This window comes from Sphaerodactylus townsendi, linkage group LG16 (assembly GCF_021028975.2).
Source record: "Sphaerodactylus townsendi isolate TG3544 linkage group LG16, MPM_Stown_v2.3, whole genome shotgun sequence".
In the NCBI taxonomy this organism is placed as follows: domain Eukaryota; kingdom Metazoa; phylum Chordata; class Lepidosauria; order Squamata; family Sphaerodactylidae; genus Sphaerodactylus; species Sphaerodactylus townsendi.
This window is the reverse complement of record NC_059440.1, coordinates 1,570,595-1,588,112: the sequence shown is the minus strand read 5'-3', so window position 1 is coordinate 1,588,112 and position 17,518 is coordinate 1,570,595. Positions and strand designations below refer to the sequence as shown.

The 17,518-nt window shown below is 50.0% G+C and overlaps 2 protein-coding genes across 6 annotated transcripts in view; both read left to right on the top strand.

Annotated features, from left to right (window-relative positions):
* The window catches only part of TNFAIP1 (TNF alpha induced protein 1), a 32,932-nt gene extending 22,480 nt beyond the window's left edge, over positions 1 to 10,452 (top strand). For all 5 annotated transcript variants that reach the window (XM_048518761.1, XM_048518760.1, XM_048518763.1 and 2 more), the window contains exon 7: positions 9,470 to 10,452. In XM_048518761.1, the coding sequence (XP_048374718.1) occupies positions 9,470 to 9,691 (222 nt within the window). In that variant the 3' untranslated portion in view covers positions 9,692 to 10,452. The remainder of the gene's footprint in view (positions 1 to 9,469) is intronic.
* Positions 1 to 17,518, top strand: part of NLK (nemo like kinase) — a 543,928-nt gene that overhangs the window by 231,595 nt on the left and 294,815 nt on the right. The window lies entirely within an intron of this gene.

Here is a 17,518-nt window from a genome sequence, read left to right as displayed (position 1 = left end):
GGCATCTTTTGAAGGGAGGGCTGGGAAGATTGCAGAGAAACTGGGGAGATTGCAGAGAAACTGAACGAATTCTTTGCATCTGTCTTCACCCAAGAGGAGGTGAGGAAAATTCCTGCACCTGAACCAAGCTTCTTAGGAGGTGAATCCGAGGAACTAGCGAAGATAGTGGTAGACAAGGAAGAAGTTCTGGCAGCCACTGATAAACTAAATGCTACCAAATCCCCTGGCCCAGATTGCATTCATCCAAGAGTTCTTACAGAGCTCAAGCATGAAATTGCTGATGTTCTCACATTAATATGCAACTTATCCCTGAAATCTGCCTCCATCCCTGAAGACTGGAAGATGGCCAATGTCACACCAATCTTTAAGAAAGGGTCTAGGGGGGACCCAGGAAATTACAGGCCAGTCAGTTTGACATCTGTTCCTGGTAAATTAGTAGAATCTATCATTAAAGATAAAATTATTAAACATGTAGAAAAGCAAGACCTTCTGAGGAAGAGTCAGCATGGCTTTTGTAGAGGCAAGTCCTGTCTTACAAACTTACTAGAGTTCTTTGAGGGTGTAAACAGGCATGTGGATAAGGGGGAACCAGTGGACATTGTCTGCTTGGATTTCCAAAAGGCTTTTGACAAAGTTCCTCACCAGAGACTGTTGAGAAAACTCACCAATGAAGGAATAAGAGGGGAAGTCCTCCTATGGATTAAAAACTGGTTGAGGAACACGAAACAAAGGGTGGGTATAAATGGGAAGTTCTCACAATGGAGAGATGTAGGGAGTGGTGTCCCCCAAGGATCCGTTTTGGGACCAGTGCTCTTTAACTTATTCATAAATGACCTGGAAGGAGGGGTGAGTAGCGTGGTGGCCAAGTTTGCAGATGATACCAAATTATGTAGGGTGGTGAGAACCACAAAGGATTGCAAAGAGCTCCAAGTGGACCTTGATAAATTAGGTGATTGGGCTAAGAAATGGCAAGTAATGTAAAGTGTTGCACATAGGGGCAAACAATCCAAACTTCACATACACGCTACAAGGGTCTATCAGTCACAGACCAGGAAAGGGATGTGGGCGTCTTGGTTGATAGTTCCATGGGAATGTCAACTCAATGCATGGCAGCTGTGAAAAAGGCAAACTCTATGCTGGGGATCATTAGGAAAGGAGTTGATAATAAAACTGCCAGGATTGTCATGCCCTTATATAAAGCCGTGGTACGACCGCACTTGGAGTCCTGTGTTCAGTTCTGGTTGCCACATCTCAAAAAGGATATTGAGGAGATAGAAAAAGTGCAGAGAAGGGCAACGAGGATGATTGAGGGACTGGAGCACCTTCCCTATGAGGAGAGGCTGCAGCGTTTGGGATTCTTTGGTTTGGAGAGGAGACGTCTGAGGGGGGATATGATTGAAGTCTATAAAATTATGCATTGGGTAGAAAATGTGGACAGAGAGAAATTTTTCTCTCTTTCTTACAATACTAGAACCAGGGGGCATCCATTGAAAATGCTGGGGGGAAGAATTAGGACTAATAAAAGGGAACACTTCTTCACGCAACGTGTGATTGGTGTTTGGAATATGCTGCCACAGGAGGTGGTGATGGCCACTAACCTGGATAGCTTTAAAAAGGGTTTGGACAGATTTATGGAGGAGAAGTCGATCTCTGGCTCCCAATCTTGATCCTCCTTGATCTCAGATTGCAAATGCCTTAGCAGACCAGGTGCTCGGGAGCAGCAGCAGCAGAAGGCCATTTCTTTCTCATCCTGCATGTTAGCTCCCACAGGCACCTGGTGGGCCACTGCGAGTAGCAGAGAGGTGGACTAGAAAGATGGACTCTGTTCTGATCCAGCAGGCTCTTTCTTATGTTCTTATGAAGGAGTCCTGCTTGGTCACAGGTGCCTTTGGAGGGGGGCCTGGAAGCAGTGAGGCCCCCTGCTTGTTGAACCGGCTGCACTGGCTTTGTCATTCCCACTGGGTGGTTGGGAAGGGAGGGACAATTTTGATGGAGTGGGGGATAGGCCTACCACAGACTGAGGGACCCACAAGGGCTCACGGGGGAGGGGAGAGCCCACTCCTCTTCTGACTTCCGTGTCCTCCTTGGCACTTGTTCCACCTAATCAGGTGTTTTCCTTCCTGCCTGCAGTTGATTGGTCTCTGTGTTGCTGGGGGTGGGGCCTGTGCATGTGTAAGAGTCAAGGTTATTTGGGGGAGTTAACCTCGCTAAAATTTTTCCTGTATACACAGGGAATCCCTCAGGTTCATAGAAACAGATTCCTGAGCTTTTTTGAGTGCCTCTCATTGTGTGTTGTGTGTGTGTGTGTTGATCTATGAGGGCTAGTTGCTCGTCTTCATTGGTTGTGACAAACAAAATAAGCAAGCAAGACAATTCATACAGCGTGGTGTTGTGGTTGGATTGTCAGACTATGATCAGGGAGACACAGGCTCAAATCCCCCCCCTCCCCCCCAGTTGCTGTGAGGATAAAATGGAGAAGAGGAGGATGCTGTCAGCCACTTTGAATCACTGCTGGAGTGAAAAGTGGAGTATAAAAGAAAAAAAATAAATCCTTCTAACTTCAGTTTTGGGTTGGGATCAAAGTTGACAGCGATGGCCTAGATAGAAAAAGGTGTTTGACTGGGGGCAACCCCTCCCCCACCTGTGGAGCCATGCCCACAGGGAGAGCAGCCCCCCACCCAGCTTGTGGGAATTCCCACTGGATAGCCTTCTGGGTCAGCCAATCAGGAGCTTGCAAGCCGCCCTCACGGGGGAGCCAGCTCAGTCTTACTCTGCAGGCCAGATCATTTGGAGGGGGGGGATTGCAGTGCGGGGGTGGGCAGGTAGGGAACTGGGGAAGAGGTGGACCTGGCCCAAACCCTATACATCTGACTCCACGACAGGCCTGGGGGGCTAAAAGGGCCTTCTCTGAGCTCTGGGGGAGCAAAGGCCCAGGAGAGATCAGGGAGCAAGATGGCACAACCCCCTCCTCTTCGCATTCCAAGGCCTGGGGGAGCTGACCCCATCATGGAGAGGGTGGGCTGAAGGCCAGCCGGTGGGGTTGGAGGGGGTTGTCACGTAACAGGAAGCCATGGCAGTGACCACTTGCAGCTTCTCTCCCTCCTGGAGCTGCTGCTTCTGTACTTGAGAAGACCGTTCCAGCCTCTTCCTGGTCCTTGCAGTGCTCCATGGAGCTCCTCCTGCCACGGGGCCGGTTTGTTCAGCTTAAAGCAGAGGAGAACGTGGCTGGGGAGGAGAGCCTGCCCAGAGGAATCCTGGGGGGGAAGCAGCAGAGGTGAGGGTGGGGGGAGAACATCTGAGATCTGGGGAGCCACGGTGGACAGCCGGCAGAGGGCATTCTCCATTGAGCAGGATGACATCTGGGTTATTGTCAGCTACCATTCAGGAAGGCAGGGGTTAAATAAAAACTTCCCAGGCTCCTCTCTGTGCCGCGGCTCCGCCCCGTCTCCTGTGCCCCAGTTTGTTCCCTGCCTTAGGAAGAGCAGGCATGGTGGCTTTTAGAGCCACCATTTTTTCCTTTTTTGGGACGTTATATCAACTGTTTGATTCTAAATTTCACTGGGAGTTTATTAAGCCTTCCTCTCAAGCGGCTGAGCACTCCCATCGCCACCGTACTGACCCTCTTGGGTGCCTAACAGCTTGAGGCGGTGAGCAATTGTCTTCGATCCCTCCTCCTCTCCTCTGCAGGCCTCGGGGAGAAAAAGCTTCCTGTCCCTCTGAGGAGGGACAGGCGAAGGCAACAAAAGGTCCCAGGAGAATCTGGGCAGAGCAGCCAGTCACCAGAGGAGTGAGCCTTGGCCCAGCATGGAAAAGTACGCGCAAAATAGTGGGCCAGCGGTTCTGCACGCTCCCTCCAACAGTCCAATGCACTCTGGTGTGCCCGAGTCAGGACTGCTTAATGTAAACTCCAAACAGAACAGGAGGAGGCTTCAAATCCTGAAGAGAGTGAGAATGCAAGATTTCCTTAGGGGATTTAGGAACTGAAATTTTTGCCTTCATTAAGGGAGCCTTTCAGCAGGAAAAGGCAGTAATGAGAGGAAGGGAGATGTTAACCCTCTATAGATCACAGATGGATTTCTGTCCCCCCAGTCCCTCTCTCGGTTCCATCTCAGCCTCTAAGGACTCCATTAGAGGAAGTAAAAGGGGCTGGCTCTGCCTGGCAAATCAAGGCTGCTCCCAAAAAGCCAAAAGACTAATCCCTGTACCCACTGTGGACTCCTCAGATTCTGAGACCCAGGGTAAGGAAGAGGGGGAGTTACTCTCTGATCAGGAGGATTTAGAGGAGATGCAGGTCACTGAGCAATCCTCCCGCCTATTTAGGATTCAAGACTACCATTATTTGCTCTCCAAATCTGTTGCTGCCTTGCACCTTGGAGAAGCCAAAAAAAAGCAGTGAAGGGTCTTCTAAGCGTGAAATCCACTTCTCTGCACAAGGGTGTGGCCAATTCTTCCCACCTCACCCTGATTCCAAAAGGGTTTTTTTCCATTCCCAGGAATACTTTGGAAACTCAGGTCACTAATCAAATGGGACAAGCCAGCAGCCAACAAAAGGTGCCCCAATTATTTAAATAAACTGTACAGATTTGCCTGCCCATGCTAACAACATCTTACAAGTTCCCATTATAGATGGTCCAGTGGCAGCCTTACAGTCCTCAGGCCTGGTGTCCAAGGATGGCAGAGGCCAGATCAGGGACATGCGGGATAGAAGATCACAGTCAATTCTGCCAAAGAACACTGCAGCGACGGCCGCTGGCCATTGGGAGAGCATCGGCTACAGCCTCCATTGTCTCCAGAGGCCTCCATAGTATGGGCAAGAAAGGTTCTGGAATTGATACCCCCTACTGAGGACCAAAGCCATAGAAGGGGGGTGAACCCAAAGAATGCTCAAAGCAGCCAGCTTTAGGCCCGGTATGCAACCTTAGATGCAGTCACCTTCTCGGCCAGATTCTTTGGCCTCTTCGGTGGCCCTGCGTTGGCTACTCACAGTTCTGAGCATGGCTTGAGGCCGACTGGCGTTCTAAAACCATGGTTTTCTGAATGCCCTTCCACGAACACAAGCTTTTTGGAGGAAAAGAACTCAATGAGTTCCTGAATTGATCCTAAGGAGAAACCTAAACATCTCCCCAAAACAGGCTCAAGTGGCCTTGACAAGAAGCCATCTTCTCGTCCTTTTTTGGACCCCAGCAGAGCGCAGTCAATTTAAAAGAGACAATTTTAATTAAGCCCATGCTGGAACCAGGGAAGACAACAATTCAAAAAAAGGTTTTACTTCCAAGAAGGAATTAGTTCCCTGACCGTTACCAGCAGGACAATCGACAACCCAAGGCGCTGACGCCGTAACAACAATGCAGTGAGGGGCAGGCTCCAAAAGTTTCACCAAACTTGGCAAGCCTCTCACGCATGACGCCTTCAGTCCCTGGAAATAGTCTCTTCAGGAGTGCGTAATAGAATTCATGTCTCTACCCCAAAGCCGATTTATCATGTCTCCTCTGTCCAGAATTCCAGAAAAAAAAGAGCCAGAAAACTAGAAGCCATCGCACATCTACTAAATATAGAGGCGGTGGAGCGGTTGCCACAAGAACAGAGGGGACGAGGAGTATACTCCATACTGTTCCACGGTTCCCAAAGAAAACTGGGGAGTGGCGACCAATCCTGAACCTGAAGTATGTCAACAGCTTCGTGGGCTGAAACATTTCAGAATGGAAACTCTGAGGTCCATCGCGGGCTCGCTTCAACCAGGTGAATTCCTCACCTCCATAGATTTGTCAGAGGCATATCTCCACATTCCCATCTTCAAGAGCCATTGCAGATTCCTGAGGTTTGGAGTGGGGAAAGAACACTTCCAATTCAGAGCACTTCCATTTGGACTATGCACTGCCCCCCGAGTTTTTTCAAAGCTCCTCATCAACCTGATCGTACTTCTCAGGGAAAGAGGCATCAGGATTCGCCCTTACCTCTTGATATCCTAATTAGTTAGACTCCCTCCGACCCAAGCAGAACAACACACTCAGGAAACCATCCGGACTTTAGAAATCCATGGTTTTCTAGATCAATGGGGCCAAGAGTTCCTTAAATCCCCTCCACGCGGAGACTGGAACACCTGGGTTTCATGGAGACACCTCCACCTCCACCTGGTCCCTCCAAAGAAACAACTGATTATGAAAGCCAAAATCAACCAAGTTCTTCACAAACACCAATGCTCGCAGCTGTCTCTAGCAAGCTTGATGGGCCTCATGGTGCCATTATCAAGAGCGCAATTCAGTGGGGAAGGTTCAGATCCAGACCACTACAGAGGGTTCCTTAGCCCCTTCCAGGATCTCATAAATCACAAAGAAGCCACAGAGAAGTAGTGATCCCAAGAGCATTCATGGTCAGTCTACTATGGTGGATGAAACCATCTAACCTAAATCTGGGACGTGTGTTTTGGATTGCAACCACCAAACAGGTATTCTCAGGCGCCAAGCCTTCTAGGCTGGGGAGCTACTCTAGAGGGAATTCCCATTCAAGGGACCCGGTCAGCCCAGGAATCCAGCACTTCACATCAATGTGCTGGAACTAGAAGCGATTCAGTTGGCTTTGAGCCACTTTCAACACACCTCCTGAGGGGGTCCTGCGGTGCTGATCAGGACAGACAACTGCTGGCGAAGTCTTACCTTCAGACAGGCGGGGTCCAGATCTGCAGAGCTGCAGAAGGAAGCCCTCCTGATCTTTCAGTGGGCACAGACTCATGTGCTTTCCATCAAATCCAAACATATTCAGGGGAATCTAAATGTTCAAGCAGATTGGCTGAGCAGACAGAGCATCCATCCAGGGGAGTGGAGACTAAAGAAGGAAATTTTCCTGATGATAGCTCATGCCCTGGGAGCTCCAATCTTGGACCTCTTAAGCCTCCAATCTGAACAAACAATCCCCAGATTCATGTCACCGATTCCATCACCCGGAGGCGGAGAATCACGGATGCCTTATCCTCCAGTTGGCCTCAAGGGAGTCTGTACGCCTTCCCTCCCTTCCCCATGATCCCCAGACTCCTCCGAAAGATCAGGGAAGAGAGGGCAGATGTCACTATTAGTAGCACCGTGGTGGCCCAGGCGACCTTGGTTCACCAACATATTACCACAGATGTCGGCACGCAAACCGGAGACTCCCTCTGCACAGGGACCTCCTGCAGCAAGGGACCCATTTTTCCACCCGGAACCAGAGCGTCTCAGCAGGCCACCTGGAAGTTGAAAGGCGACAGCTAGAGGCTCCGAGGGATACTCCAAAGCATCCCTCGACGCATAATGGCCTCCAGGAAATCTTCCACACAAAGAATTTACAACACTACCTGGAAGGCTTTTGTTAGGTGGTGCTGGAGGAAGAGAGTGACTCCTACAGAACCTAGGATCAGGGACATTTTAAGTTTTCACCACAGGGCGGTGACATGGAGATCAGGCCTTAGAGCTAATACTTTGCGTAGACAAATGGTAGCCCTCACGTCTGTACTACCCAGGCTGGAGGGGCATACTCCCACTTCACACCCACACATAGTTAGATTCCTTAGGGGGTGCTACACTGAAAGATAAACCGGTCAACCATCATTTTCCCACATGGAGACTGCATATAGTATTGCAAGCCCTGACCAAGAAACCATTTGAGCCCATCATGGAGATTTCCCTTAAGCACCTTCGCATGAAGGCTGTTTTCTTGGTAGCCATCACTTCAGCTAGAAAGGGTTTCAGAGCTAGCTGCCCGCTTTCCATGAAACCCCCCATTGTGTGTCTTTCACTTAAGGACAAAGGTGGTGCTACGCATTATTGACCCTACTTTCATTCCAAAGGTCAACTCCACCTTTCATAGAGAGCAGGAAATTTTCCTGCCACCTTTTGTCCCAACCCAAAACTCCCTAAGGAGGTGTATTGGCTACCGCGTTAGATGTGAGGTGAACCTTAAAAGCCTTCTTAATCAGAACTCAGGAATTCAGGAGATCAGATTCATCAATGTTCATATCCACTTCCAATCACAACAGAGGTCAGAAATTATCAGCCCCTCTTCCATCAGTAAGTGCTTGAGGAATGCATCAGCGGCCCAGGCTTACACAGGAACAAAAGCTGGCCGGTTCCAGTAGGGATCCGCGGCACACTCTGTCCATAATCGCTTCCATAATGTCGGCCTTTAACAATAGCGATACCAGTGGAGAGGAAATATGCAGAGCAGCAACCTGGTCCTCCTTATCCACAGCCTTAGTTAGGCGCACTATAGGCTGAGCGTTTTCAACGGCGCTGCCGATGCTGATTATGGACTGATGGAGAGTCCTGCAGCATGTCATTGGAGAGGATTTTGACCCCACCCTGTAAATCTATCTGATACTGCTAGGGGAGTTCACCCAGATGTCATCCTGCTCAATGGAGAAATAACATTGGTCTTACCTGTGAAGGAGACTTCTCCATTGAGCAATGGATGACATCTGCCCTCCCATTGGTCATCATCCTGCTCCAAGATTAGTTAGTTGTTATACAGTTAATAATTGGTTACTGTTTTGATTAATGACCCAGGAGGTTTCCTCCCGTCTTAGGCTTATTAGTTCAGAGCCCCTTGTTATTTAGACTCCATAAGGCCTTTGTTAATGACTTCCGTGGTTTTTTTCTTATTTGCACATTGGAAGCGAGTTGGAACATTATAAGGTCAAGTTTTTTGCAGAGAATCTTTTGAGAGGCGGAATACTGCTTTGTGGAGAAGCCAGAACTGGAGCACAGGAGACGGGGCGGAGCCGCAGCACAGAGAGGAGCCTGGGAAGTTTTTATTTAACCCCTGCCTTCCTGAATGGTAGCTGACAATAACCCAGATGTCATCCATTGCTCAATGGAGAAGTCTCCTTCACAGGTAAGACCAATGTTATTTCTTGGGGGTGGGGTTGCTGGGGGGCTGGCCGGCACAGCAGTTCGACTGGCACCCGGGAAACCCGAATTAGAATGCCCCCTTTCTGCCATGGAAGTCCATTCACTACTAGGTGCTCTCGATCCAATCGCTCTCGTTCATCCTCACCTGCCTCACAGATGGGGGAAGAAAACAAACAGATATATATAAATAGCTTAACAAACTCTTGACAGCTGGAACAATGCTAAAGTTTCCTCAGCTGTTTCTTCTGCTGTCACTGCAGAAATTCTGTGAGGGCAAAAAGGTCATGTGTGAAATACAGGATGTCCCTTGTTTGATTTGAATCGGCTGGCCGGCTTCAGGCCTGTTCTGAGCAGATGCCTACATATTTTTGCACAGTTCCGTTCCTGTTGCCAGTGAGGGAGCCCTGCCCTGCCCTGTGCCCTGCCCTGCCTCTGCCCTGCCCTGTGCCCTGCCCTGTGCCCTGCCCTGCCCTGCCTCTGCCCTGCCCTGCCGTGCTGCTCTCTAAGAGAACTCCTTCTGACATACGGGGCCGTGAAGAAAGCTACTTCTGTTCATGCAATTGGCACCATCATGGTCTCCTGTCTTCCTCTAGGTTGAATTTCCTGAGGCCCGAATCTATGAGGAAACGTTGAATGTTTTGCTTTACGAGACGCCCCGTGTGCCTGATAACTCTCTGCTGGAGGCCACAAGCCGGGACCGAAGCAGCCAGGCCTCTCAGAGCGAGGACGATGACGGCTTTGAGCTGCGCGACCGGGTGCGGCGAATCCACGTGAAGCGTTATAGCACTTACGATGACCGGCAGATCAACCACTAACCCTGGTGGGCAGCACCGAAGGGTGTGATTCAGCCGGCAAGGATCCGGCGGTAAGCCTGGGCAACGGACCGTGTCGCTGGATGCTCGGAACTGTCCCCTGGTCCCGCCTGGTATTTATTTGCACTGGACAGGGCGAGTGTTTGCGATGTTGTGCCAGTTGATTGAGTGTGTCTGCGTTGCAGGAGGATGGAGGGTCCAGACAGAGTCTTTGTGGTGCTTGTGAGCTTGAACAGCATCTCTTCAATGAGGTGCCCCTCGTTCAGGCTCTAAAAGAATCAGTGGATCGAGTGCCTCCCCCGCCCCCTCGCAAGCATCTTCCCTGGCAGTGACCCTCTCGCAGAAGCGGCCTTGAAGACTCTGCTCAGACTATCTTTTGGAACAGAAGTTTGGTCTCCAGATGCTGAGGATGATGAAGAGGCCAAAACGTGACAGTGTGATGAGCCAGCAATTATTTTCCTGTTCACAGGAGACTGGGGTCTTTTAACTTGAGCAGAATTTGACTCTGATAGGTTACTTGGAGCTGGAAAAACGTCCTGTGCCGCCTTGCCTGAGCACATGGCGTCGGGGGGCATCTGCAAATCGTGACACTGGCTTTTGTGGCTTCTCCACCCCCCACCCCCGTACGAACGAAGGAAAGCTAGGCCGGCAGAGGCCCATACTGGAGACTAAACCCTTCAACTCATTAATGACTAGTGTGGGGTGAAGAGCTACTAATCATGCTGTTGGGCCTTGTGTTCATAAACCAGTTAGTTTTTAAATTATTTTATCATATTGGTGAGTGAAGTTAAGGAATCCTGAGGGCAGGAGGCTGGACCATGATAAGAGCCATCCAGAGTAATGGATCCATGCTCTCAGGACTTCCCAGACTTGAGTAATCTTTCACAAGTGTCCACACCCCATCCAGGGAACGGGATATGTGTACAAGTGTACACACACACACACACACCACCACCACCCAGCCTGGCTTGGAGCCCCGTAATCATTGTGCAGTTGGGGAGGACCTCAGGACAAGCAGCCCCCCTGCAGCTCCCCTGCAGTGTGCATGCCAAGGAGTGCCTACATTTCATGGGTGGCTGTCTGAGCCCCTCAAGAGCACAAGATTGGTGCACACAGGCTGGACTCATTTTCCGGAATGTGCCAGACACGCAGCATGACCTTGAGGGCAATGTTTTGAAAAAAGTACCAGTTTTTGCAGGCTGACAGAAGCCAGCTGAAATTTGTGGATTCCAGTCAGATAACCAGTTCTATTGCACGGGAATCTAGTTTAATTCTAAGACATAGCTTTAGCTTAGTTCTAGGATAGCTTTAAAAGGGGCTTGGACAGATTTACGGAGGAGAAGTTGATCTGTGGCTACCAATCTTGATTCTCCTTGATCTGAGATTGCAAATGCCTTAGCAGACCAGGTGCTTGGGAGCAGCAGCAGAAGGCCCTTGCTTTCACATCCTGCACGTGAGCTCCCAAAGGCACCTGGTGGGCCGCTGTGAGTAGCAGAGAGCTGGACTAGATGGACTCTGGTCGTTCTTATGACATCTTGGCAAAAGCAGGAGGCAATCCATTTGGGCAAAGAATGTATGGGGGGGCGGGGGAATGTGTGTGTGCATGCGTGTGCCTTAGCAGTGGCTTTTCTACTTTGAGCTGACTGCCCTGAATCTCTGGAGAGGAAGAGAAAACTCCTGGTTGTAAATAATGTCAGTGGGAAGGGCTCCCTCTAGTGCCTCACTGTGTGACAGACATTTTGAGTAACTCACATTCTCTTTTCCTTCCCAGAGTGTCCATTGCAGAGGCAGAAATTGCGCTCTTTTGAAAAATTCACCATCACCCCACCGGGTGGAATTTATAACACCGCTGTCCTGAGTGCTCTCCCAACATTGCATTGGCAGAGAGGCCTGTAAAGTAGATTTAGCAATACATAGGTAAATAGAGCCTCCCCCGTTCAAAGGCAGTATACCTCTGAATGTCAGCTGCTTGGGCTGAACAACAGGGGACAATGTTATGTTCATGCTGTTCTGGGTTTCCAGGAGAGATTGAACTGGCTACCGATGGGAACAGGGATCTGGGGGGGTGGAATGAATTACGTCGCCCTGACTACAGGGTGCTGGAACTGAGGATTCTTGTCCCCAGTTCCAGTATTTATTCTATTTACAAAAACAGGCAGCAACCAATCAGCTTTTCCCCTCCCCCAGCGCCTGGCCTCTCATTGGTTCTGAAGCTCCAGTGGGGTGTAGCTTCCCAGTTTGTTTGGTGCATGCTGGGAGTTGCAGTCCTGACACATTGTTCTTTTTGCATGCATGTTCTGCTAGCCATTGTGGGGGCAGCTGAATCAGGCCCTGTGGCTGAGTCCTCCTCCCATCCAGCCCCATCTGGCTGCTGAGATTTTAACTGACTTGCCGAAAGTCCCGTCTTCAGGGCCATGAGATCTAGAAGCACGACAGCTCTAAACGTGGCGTTTTTGGGCACCATTGCCCCCTGTGGCAGATTTGACGCAGCCCTCTCTGATGCTCCCAAAGACACATTTCAGCCTTTACAGTATATCAATTATTCGCATTCTGCCGAATTCAACATCTGTCATCTATCTCCCCCCCACCCCTTTCATTTTTTCTCAGTCATATAATTGGGGACATTTCGTGCCGGGGGGGGGGGGGGTGCTGCGGCTTTGAAATTTGATTGAAGCTGAATGTGATCTTCGCTGACTCACTGCTCCAAAAAGGAACAAAAAATAACTTATTTTCGGAAGCAGTTCCTAAGAGATCTGAGCGTGTTTCTCCTGAAGCATTCTTCCCATCCAGGCAGCGTAGATCTTAGCCAGCAGCTGCCTTGCGATGCTGGCGGGTTCAGAGGTCTGTACTGACTTCCACAGAAGGTCATTTGAATTCCTGCCTTCTGATGGCTGACATGGACTTGGACGTAGACATGCCAGAGAGCCTCCCAGTGTGTTGCAGGGAACGGGATACCGGTAGAGGTGCCTTGTAGTGGGCCAGCCCCTTGCTTGACAGCTCAGTTCTGCCTGCATTGTCCGGAAGCATCTCCTCAGGGTCTTAGGCCTATTATCAGCCTCTTCCATAGCTGAATTGAGCTGCAAATCAGGCCTGCTTCTCAGATAGACTTGGGCATTAAGAATGCTGAAAGCCGTGCTTGTGTGTGTGTGTGTGTGTGTGTGTGAGCGAGTGAGTGAGTGAGTGAGTGAGTGAGTGAGTGAGTGAGTGAGTGAGTGAGTGAGTGAGTGAGTGAGTGAGTGAGTGAGTGAGTGAGTGAGTGAGTGAGTGAGTGAGTGAGTGAGTGAGTGAGTGAGTGAGTGAGTGAGTGAGTGAGTGAGTGAGGTCTCTCCTACTGACTGATTGACTCTGGCTCTCTTTGATCCCTGGTCAGACTGGATTCTTGGCCCCAGATTGATCCTGGCACTTTCAGGGTGCAAAACAAGTCTTCTGCATCAAACTAAGATTGGGGCATTATGACTTCAAAGGCAGGAAAAACATAGTCCTATGTTTCAGTTGCTATGTAGAGGACCTTTCAGGTGGAAGGGAACTTTTTAATCCCTAAAACTGAATCCTCAGATGGAGATTGAAGTAACCGTATGGTCTTTGCGGGGGGTCGTGTGTATGCCTTGGCATCCACGAAGCCCTGGACTTAGCATAATGTCTGCAAATTAAGCATTTGGATTCTTGTTGCTTGGTGTTCCCGTGGTCTGCAACTTTCAAATAACTTGGAACCAGTTATTAGCTGAGAGAAGGGGGGGGGGGGAGCTTGGAGACACTCAAGCACTTCACAGTCATGAAAGCAAAAAACGAGGGTTTTTTAAACATTGAAAACTCAGCCCAGACCGCCCATGTTGGTGCCTGTGCCAGACTCTGTGCCCGTGGAGCAGCCGGGGGGCTATTGAGAAACATACCTGATCTTCACCAGCATCTATTTTTCTTCCCTCAACCTGGAAGGTCAGGGGTCAGCCTGTCCTTCTTTTCTAGTGGTGGAGTTTGTGTGCTTGTATGTGGTTTTTTTGTTCAATGTAGCAAGGTTGTGCAGCATATGAGAAACATCTATATTCAGAATTTAAATTGGGGCTTAAGGGCGTGCCACTGTTGGTAGATTTTTGCTGTATACTTGACCCAGGTGTTTCCAATGAATTGGAATAAAATGTTTAAAATAGCTGTGATGTGGCCTTCTGCAGCTGTTGCTCGCACAAGCCAGCGGCCTTCCGAAGCCCTGCTCAGGCAGCATCTGAGGCACTGCGTGTGTCTTGTGCAGTTTTTCATTTTTCAGAGCCACCGGCTCCGAACCGGCTCTCCTACCAAACTGCTGAGGACACTCCTCTCCGTTTTGAAAGAGCACAAGATGAGTCACTCAGTTCCAGGCCGGGGAGGCCTCGCCGTCACCCGCAAGTGTCATTTTCCAGTCTTCCTATGCCAAATGGCTGCCAGGTTTTCAAGGCAAGAGGCACCCCGAGGTGGTTTGCCGTTGCCTGCCCTGGTCTCCCATCCAAACGCTTGCCAGGGCCTCTCGGTCACCTCGGCGGTAAGAACATGGTGGTTGATGCATAATTCATCTTCTAAGTTCAGAGGATCGTCCCAACAACATATGGATGACAGAAAACTATCGTCTGTGCATGTGATTTTAGACAAGGTTGCCAATTAAGGGATCCTTCTGTATGGATCATCGTGGAACCAAATGGCTCGTGGCTGAATATAGTCTCTTTTGTGTCATTTTAAACAACCCCCCCCCCCCCCCCGCCCCGGGAGCCATTTTCTCTCAGGGAACTGATATCTAATGTGTGGAGATCAGGATGAGAACCCAGAAGCAAAGTTGTAACTCTGGCAGATCTCCAACCGCAGGGGCAGCTATGCAGGTACTTGCTTGAACCAGACTGGCAGGGCCAGCTATAGCTGTTCTGATGCAGCCGGGGTGGACCCACAGCGCCTCCCCCCCCCCCCCCAATATGGTGAAAAAGAGTTGCTGCTGGGCAAGGCTGGGCTGCAGTTATCTAACTGGTTTGCTGCTGCTACTGTCAAGGATGGATTTGACTAGCTGGTCTGGCAACCACCATAGTGGACAGCCAGATGCCGTCCTGCACTATTTTGCAGCATGTTAACATCGCAGATTTCTTCTCCACTCAGAAGAACATGATGCTCCTTTCAACATCTTGCAGTTCTTCATTCTCAAGTCGGTGTGTGTGCTAAGTGCTGTCAATTTGCTTCCAGTGTATGGAGACCTGCACATTAAATCCCTTACGGCGAACATCCTTGCTCCGGTCTTGTGAGCTGAGGGCCGCTGGGGCTTCCTTTCATCACTCAATAGGCTGTTTAAAACAGCAAACCACCCTGCAGCTGTTGCCTGTGGCCCAGATTCCTTGGAGAACTGTTCTGCAGGGCAATTTGTTTGGGGTTCACCAGATCACGTGACTTAAAAACAACAACCACCCCTCACTATATTTCTGCATTGCTTACAAAAATAAGTTTTCCCAAGCAGTTTGGTGTTCACTATTCTGCTTTAAAGTGTCCAGGGGATGACTTCAGCAGAAGGGGCCACTCGGGGGTCTGCAGCTTTTGCCAGATTTGGAGCGCTGTGGGGCTCCCCAGGTGACTTGGCCCCTGCTGGGGCTGTGTCCCCCCCCCCCCCAGCTTTCCAGGTGCTGCTCAGCTCCAGGCAGGGATCAAAATTGGGGAACTTCTGTAGATGTTTGTGGCTGGTGGGCTCTTTGCAGCAGGGTGAGTCACAGGTCGGCGTGGCTGACCACTCCAGCAGCAGGATTCTGCCTTCTCCGATTTTGGCTGTGTCTGTGGGGTCTTCAGGAGGAGGAACCAGAAGAAAAGGAGCCAGAGTATTTTCTGTGAGGCCCCTCCATGCCCTTCTATCAACCACCCTGTAAATCTCTCTCTCTCTCTCTCTGTATGATTTTTAAACCCATAGAGTGCCTCTAGGCTCCACCCCCTATTTCAACAAGCCCCTCTGCACAAAGTCCCTGGGCAACCAGCAAAGCAGTGACCTGATACAACGCCTTGGAAGCATTTAGAAGTCACAACACTTTCTCCAAAGTATCCCTGTGACTAAGCACTGGCTGACTTGCATCGTGGGGATCGTGTCCAGGGCTCTGCTGCCACAGGACTGTTGTATTCGGAAGCCTGCATAAAGAGTCTGCTTGCAGCCTTGGTGAGAAAGGGGAGCTATCAAGTCAACAAGAGTGTGGCAAGATTGGGATATTGGGAAATTAAGTTCTCTCAGAAAGGGTGGTCAAGACTGGGCTTTGGTATCTTTTTGACAGTCTGATTTCATGTCTGTACGAGGTGTGTGTTTTCATAATCCTCCCCAGAATTGTCAGGCGGAATGTCTAGAACTTTAAATAAAATACTAGAATAGACTGATCTTGGTGATCCTGTCGCGGTCACTCCTCCACATTCCACTGCAGTGCTGAGTGTCTGATAAGATCTCGGAGACCCGGCTTCGAATCCCTGCTATGGAAGTCTGCTGGGTGCCCTTGGACCAGTCACACTCTGCCAACTTCCCCGCTTACCTGGCAGGGTTGCTGTGAAGATGGAATAGAAAAAAGAGGAGGTGCCTGAATTGACGAACTGTGCGCAACAGCAGCCATTCAGTTTTCTAGTATCTGCATCATGGAAAGAGAAATACATTTTCTGGCAAGCAGAGAAGAAACCTCGTGTTTGCCTGGTACATGTGAAAGCTCCCCTTTCCAGCCCAGAACGTGTTCCTAAAGCAGCTTATGGCAATTAAAAGCCAATGCAAATAGCAAGTAAAATGGAGACGCTCAGGAGATCTTTGAGCACAGGCTTCTTCGGCCTCTGACCTCTGGGACGGTTGTCAGTAGCAGAGAAGAGCTCTCAGAGGCAGGAGCAGCCGCCAGGCAATGCCTGGTTATAAATAAGTGCAGTGATTCCACGTAAGGATCAAACCATGATTTGAATTAGCCTGACGTCGGTCATTCAGTGCACAGGTGGGAAATTGGCAGAAAATCATCCACCTGGGGGCAAAGAGCAGGGGCTTCTCTGACTTGGCACCAGTTCTTTGGGATGCCCTCTTCATAGTTGCCCTCAAATAGTAAACGGGGTTTTTTTGTCATTAGAGCACATCTGACTTTGGAGACCCCTGGTGGGCTTTTCTAGGGCAAGAAGCACGCAGAGGTGGTTTGCCGTTGCCAATCTCCATGTCACAACTTTGCTATTCCCTAGAGCAGTGATGGCGAACCTTTTAGAGACCCGAGTGCCGGGGCGGAGCAAGGGGAAACTGCGTCTGGGGCACGCGTGCGCCCTGTACCCCTGCCAAGCCCCTGTCTGCCCCTGCCCTGCCCTGGAACGCCCCCGGAACACCCTGATAACCCCCCGCCATGCCCCAGAACGCTCGTACCACGCCCCTGCAGGGGCACATCCCTCGTGCCCCTTGGTGCTATGCCGAGTGCCCAAACTGGGATGTGCCCACAAAGGGCTCCGAGTGCGTGCCAGAGGTTCGCCATCACTGCCCTAGAGGTCCCCCATTTAAGTACTTCTTGCGGGGGGGGGGGGTCGCTCCTGCTTAGCACCTGAGATGTGAGATCTGATGAGAGGTGGGTGGTCTGGACCGTCCAGGTCAGGGAAGCCTTGAATACCATCTTACCAACCCAGGTCAGTTACTGATGTGGTTGCTTGAGAATATTTTGGTCACTGTAACTACTGTAAACATTGTAAACACCAATATTTTGAAATAGCTATATTTCTGTCTTAGGGAGCTCAAGGCAGTTTGTCACATAGATAAAATATAAAATACATTAAAACCAAAAATAAATAAAATTTAAAATCACTACTTAGGACCGCTATTGAACTTCACCAAATGCGATCCAAAACAGAACT